The sequence below is a fragment of the Capsella rubella genome, unplaced genomic scaffold, assembly GCF_000375325.1.
Source record: "Capsella rubella cultivar Monte Gargano unplaced genomic scaffold, Caprub1_0 scaffold_15, whole genome shotgun sequence".
NCBI lineage: Eukaryota > Viridiplantae > Streptophyta > Magnoliopsida > Brassicales > Brassicaceae > Capsella > Capsella rubella.
The window spans coordinates 31,506-37,006 of NW_006238909.1; the positions used below are offsets into that span (position 1 = coordinate 31,506).

General features: G+C 32.7%; 2 protein-coding genes across 2 annotated transcripts; both read right to left on the reverse strand.

The window, feature by feature from the left end:
* Window positions 1–1,084: 1,084 nt before the first annotated feature.
* LOC17874501 lies at window positions 1,085–1,863 on the reverse strand. The gene is made up of 2 exons (XM_006279302.2): window positions 1,458–1,863; window positions 1,085–1,378 (listed from the first exon to the last, which is right to left on the reverse strand). Exons 1-2 carry the CDS (start codon window positions 1,792–1,794, stop codon window positions 1,278–1,280), a joined length of 438 nt encoding a protein of 145 aa, XP_006279364.2. The 5' UTR covers window positions 1,795–1,863; the 3' UTR covers window positions 1,085–1,277.
* Window positions 1,864–3,856: 1,993 nt separating this feature from the next.
* On the reverse strand, window positions 3,857–5,084 carry LOC111829296. Its single transcript, XM_023778032.1, has 6 exons — window positions 4,962–5,084; window positions 4,760–4,855; window positions 4,602–4,676; window positions 4,193–4,288; window positions 3,981–4,055; window positions 3,857–3,900 (listed from the first exon to the last, which is right to left on the reverse strand). Exons 1-6 carry the CDS (start codon window positions 5,074–5,076, stop codon window positions 3,857–3,859), a joined length of 501 nt encoding a protein of 166 aa, XP_023633800.1. The 5' UTR covers window positions 5,077–5,084.
* Between the last annotated feature and the right edge of the window lie 417 nt (window positions 5,085–5,501).

The window sequence follows — 5,501 nt, forward strand, 5'->3', positions numbered from 1 at the left end:
ATAAGTCTTTCCTTAGTCACATTATTCTTAGACTTCCACAAGACTTTGAAACTTAGCTTGTATGTATTCACATTTGGTCCATCCATCCGCGGCGATCCCCTTTAATCTAAGCTCTCTAGCGTCTATAGCGCGATGAGGGTTATCGGAATCTCCCAGCTACTAGATTTGAAGCTCACATAATGTGAGTCACATTACTTTACACATTGCTCTGGCTCTTATAGAAACTATATGGCATGTAGGACTGTCTATTCTGTTTCAGATTACAATCGATGATTATAGACATATAGAGATGGATTCATGGCAAAAAAAAAAAGTAAAAACATGGAAGCATAATTCATAACTAGGCTTAGGTTCATCCACTCAACCAAAGCGCGAAGTTAAAGGAGTTAAATGAAGCAACGACGATTTCGATTGTTCTTTACGAATTTGTTGCAGGGCTACAAGCCAACAAGGTGAACCATGTAGCAAAAACAGGGAACTTGGTGTGGTCTTTTGTACCAAATCAACACCCTACTCAGACAGATTGATCAATTGGGGTCTCCAAGTTGATAACATATATCTCTTATAGGGTTTTCACAACGAATGGCACAACCACTTCTTTCACCTCCCCATTTCTCTCAGACTATGTTACTGCTCCTTTCTCTCACAAACAAGTCCGACTAGCAAGTCCTGGACTTGAATTATCAGCCATGTTTACCAAATCTTAGCGTGGTCTACTAATCTTTTCCTCACACGTTACAGTCTATGGGATTTGGTGTAAACACAATAACAAAATTCACACACTCCTTACAAAGACCTGCTACTCGGATCCTAAGACTAGTGGAAGAAAATATGAAGAACAAAGCTACCACCTTTAGAGATCAAAACTCTCTCTCTCTTACTCCAGTTCTTGGTTCTGCACATCTGTACCCTCCAACACAACAGCTTCCACCTCTTAATATCCACTTAAAATTGCCTGTTTTAGTATCCTAGCCACTCAAGGAACTGAACTGGTTCTGTTAGGTTTATGCTTTCGTATGAACTTCATAAACATAACAAAACAATCATAATCCACCAAAGGAGAAACCAGAGTTGTATGTAACCATGATAAACTCAAAGTCATATTATCATTCATCTCTATTACAACACCAGATGTATATAACTCCTTTCCAAGCACCAGACATTGAAACAAACAACAACCATAGATTATATCCAAATTTGTGTTCCATAAGGAAACACAACACACAAATTTGTATCAAAGTCCTAATTTTGAAGCTAAATGAGTGAAATTTACAAATTCAAAACCAGATGAGAAACAAACCCATTGACATAAGTAGAACAAGCTGTGTTTTACCAGATAAAGCTTGAGACTTTATTCCAAAGTTTACAACTTTATTCTCTGCAAAGAAACAGAGTAAAACAAAACATCAATAACACACAGAGAGATAATCTACATTGTAATAAAGTCAAGACTTAACTGCACTCTTTAGGATGACAGAGACATCTTAGAGCAACACCACAGTTACCATCAGGTCTCTCACAGGAGATGCATAAATCAGGTATGTGACCTTCGACTTCCATAGAGACCCTTGCTCTCAATTTCACTTCCTCTGTTTTGGAGACATGGGAGAGAAGACCAGTTGAGGTTTTGAAGTAGAGTTTTCCAGATCTGCAGGTTATGAGATTAGATGGGTTTGGGATTGGAGTGTTACCACAGTAGTATATGTCTTGTTCTTGTGGGTTTTGTGTGGAAGGTGAGAGAATTAGAAAGAAGAGGAGAAGTACAAAGAGGATTTTGCTGGTGGTTTCTTGCATCTCTGTTTCTCTCTGCTTTGTTGCTTGTGCTCTCAGTAATTTACAATGAGAGTGTGAGTTTTTTGGTAATCCAATTCCAACCAAATAGAAGTTACATATAAAGTTAAAGTTCTTGAGGCTATTTTATTTTCTCTTAAAGAATTTCATTTTTTTTGTACTCCAGAAAGTAGAGAGTGTTATTTTCATATTTGAAGTTTTGAAGTTACAGTTCATCTTTCTATTTCGAAATCAAAGTTTTGTTTTACATTATCTTTTAAATGTTATATGTTGATATTTTGTGTTTAAACAAAAATATAAATAATAAAGATATCTATCTATCAAATTAATTAAAGTTCAAAATAGCATATGTTAAATTTAAAATATACAAAAAAATACAGAAACAGTACCTATTTGGCTTTTACATTACTTGTAAAACTCTTATTCATTAATCTAAGTCAGATGTTAAGCATAAAAACTTTGTGTGTGTGTTTTAGGCTTTTAGCATTAACATGTACATGAATATTTTACCCATTATAAAAAAATTCAAATCTCGATATAAATTTTTGCATAAGTTCTTTCATATATGAAACTTACTTTGAATCTCCAAATGGTGTTGTTTGCCTGCACTTGTATTTAATTTCTTCAAAAGTTGTTAAGTGTTTTTCTTTTAGGAAGTTTTGAGAAGTTTTTTCTTTTAGGAAATTTTGAGAAATACCGATTAAAAAAATGTTCAAAAATACTATTGCGTATTTTCACCAAATACTACTATGTAATCTCTATTTTAAGCCTTGATAAACCTTATAAATTTTTTTAAAAACCTTAATAAATTTTTTTAATATTATATATATATATATTTAAAAATGACTTTAAAAATTATACATATGTTTTTTTATAAAACATTTACAAACAAGCAGAACCTTACAAATATTTCTCTGCTTCAGGCTACCACCTAGGTCCAATCTCAACCTCTCCATACAACTATGAATAGATTCATAGATGTACAGTTCAGGCCCATTAATAAAAAAAAAATAGAACAAAGAAAATATTCTTTACGAAACTACCTAGAAACGATGGGCCTGAACAAAGAACGTCGTAGAGTCTTAATTTGATTATTTTACTACACTTCAGTAAACTAGAACAACAAAACACATGTTATTGACGTTGCATGTGAAAGTTTTATGAGATTTATTTAACTTCTGGTCTTTGTTTATAAACAGATTTTAAGGAGGTTCGTTCCCAATGTCAATGGTAACACAACTGTACAAGATCAATCTAAAATTGACGAGTGGTAAATTAATTAATTTATATTATATCTCATAAATATGTGGTCGTAGCCCGCACAACAGTGGTCCAGTGGTAAGGGAGAATTGTTGTTGTGTCGATCTACCTTGGAAACAAAAATTATTGTTGTGTTGGAAATTTTTCAGTTGGGTCTTGGCCCAATTGGTTTACCTAGTAGTCAAAAATGCAGGCGGGTGACTACCCCCTGGCATTAGACAGTGTGGTGGCCCTTTGGGGAGAAATCCACTCTGAAGCACTTCGGTGCGTTTCTAACGGGGCTGACCGGATCAGCCGATAGGGTTTATCCAAAAAAAGAAAAATATATGTGGTCGTACGTAATTATTTTTAAAGTTATAAACTCCTATTGATCATACTTTAAATCTGATAGGGAAAAATTCTCGTCATTTTCTTTGTCTCTTATAACTAGAAATATAAATGCACAAGCCAATTTTTTGGTACGCAAAACTCGTGTCTATTTGCATCTTATCAAATTTGTAAACATTATTCCTTTCGATTGGCATGAACCCATCTAATTATGTTGATGACAAAAAAAACAAAAAACAAAAACTCCTAGTGATTAGTTGAACAAAAGAAAAAAGAATCCTAGTCATTAATTTTGTATACACGTACTGATCAATAAAAGTAAACTTTGTTATTAAGTTTCGTGTAGAAATGTTTTTATTGTTCTAACATTCTTGAAAGTCTTACATTAATAGATAAAACAAAGCAAATACTGTCTAGCCACAAATAATTCATATATACGTACAAAACTTAACGATGCACGTACGTAAACATATCATTCTTAGAAACATTCCGATCTAAACTCCATAACAGACACATAAGACACTGAACACAAGAAAAAAAAAAGACAGTAAACACAAGAAAGCTCAGTTTGGATCCTATCTTTTTAATGTAAAATGATTTGCCGGCAATCAATTTTTTCACCATCGGTTCCGAGGACATAGGCATGGACATGGGAGAAGGGAGTTCTGGTCTCGTCTCTATTATTCATTTTTAGGAAATGATCAGGAAGAAAGAACAAAGCACAAAACATATCAATGAATATTTGCAATATTAAGAAAACGTTTCTAGAATCACACAACTCACTATGCAAAAGTATCCTTGTTTAGTTATTTACCTGATGAGACAGGTGAGTAATTATTTGGAGTTGGCTCTCTTGCAAAAAGTGCCACAAACGCGAGCATGGTAAGTGCTACGACTGGTATCATTATTCCTACAAAATGCAGTTGTCTTATTAAAACCAAAACATAGTATTGTAAATTTCTGGTATATATATATATACGTGTTAAATATAGGGGTTTGTGAGAGAAAAAACCATCAAAGGCACCAATTTATTTTTTATGACTTTTGCATATTGTTTTTAATCTTGTATGATTTTTATTGTATTTTTCGAAGCTAAAAGGTAAAATTGTAAAAATCAGCGACTTTGGAGGGTTTTTAAACATATATATTAATTAAAATGTGAATATCATATATGACTAATCATAATAATAGAAAATGAGATAAAGAAGCTTTGGCATATATACCTAGTTTGTACATTCGTTCTCTCCAACATGCTCTTGTAACCAACATGACGAGTATGGCACAAACGAGAAGTGTAGCTATTTTCATCACAAGAAGATATATGTGATTGTGTGATCAAATAAGATTATGAATATTTTTGGAATCAATGTTAGAGACATACCTAGTTGAAATACATCGGTAAAGTATTCATACTCCGTATATGCTTTGGTGCATAGTACCACAAGAGCTGAAACAAGAATCAATCCCATAGTCATTCCTGTCAAAACAATTAATAGACTCATTTAATTTATAGAAATTGTATTTACGAGTGGTTTATATATGTAATACGTTCATGCATGTATATGTACCAATAAAGAACTTACCTCTTTTATATTCAGGCTGGATCCGTTTCGATCTCTGAACTTTTATCCATAGTATGGGAAGAAGGAGAAATGTTGCGACGCTCAGAGTCAAAGTGTTTTCTGTATCTAAATCCATTGTGTGAGTTTAGTTTGTTAACTTGGTGTGTTTAGGCTTACGTGTATTGTTGTTTATATAGAAATGTAGAAGTAATCAAGTATTGAATTAATGTTAATCTCAACAACTTGACTTTGTGATTCATTAACTAGTACTAATTAAGTCTTTACCAGTCTTATTTTAGTATAACCCACCAGGCTTCACAGTAAATTAGAAGAACTGCATGTGATTTTTTTTTTAAATTTGTTATTTAATTTCTGGTCTTTGTTTATATTAAACAGAGTTTAATGTCAATGGTACAAAATCAATTTATAATTGACGAGTTTGTTTAATTTTATTGGGTTGGGGATAAGTGAATCTCTTTAATTTTCTCTATATTAGTTGAGAAGCCAATGACATTTTTTTCATGTTTACATGTGATTTTGATAAGTTGCTATTTATTTATT

Bases quoted from the DNA above. Each gene is read 5' to 3' on its own strand.
- LOC17874501 (XM_006279302.2), bottom strand. From the start codon at position 1,794: ATGCAAGAAACCACCAGCAAAATCCTCTTTGTACTTCTCCTCTTCTTT. The intron at 1,379-1,457 runs GTTAAGTCTTGA...GTTTCTTTGCAG, and splicing joins CTGTCATCCTAAAGAGTGCA to AGAATAAAGTTGTAAACTTT.
- LOC111829296 (XM_023778032.1), bottom strand. From the start codon at position 5,076: ATGGATTTAGATACAGAAAACACTTTGACTCTGAGCGTCGCAACATTT. The intron at 4,856-4,961 runs GTAAGTTCTTTA...TTGTTTTGACAG, and splicing joins CCAGCCTGAATATAAAAGAG to GAATGACTATGGGATTGATT. The intron at 4,677-4,759 runs GTATGTCTCTAA...TGATGAAAATAG, and splicing joins TACCGATGTATTTCAACTAG to CTACACTTCTCGTTTGTGCC.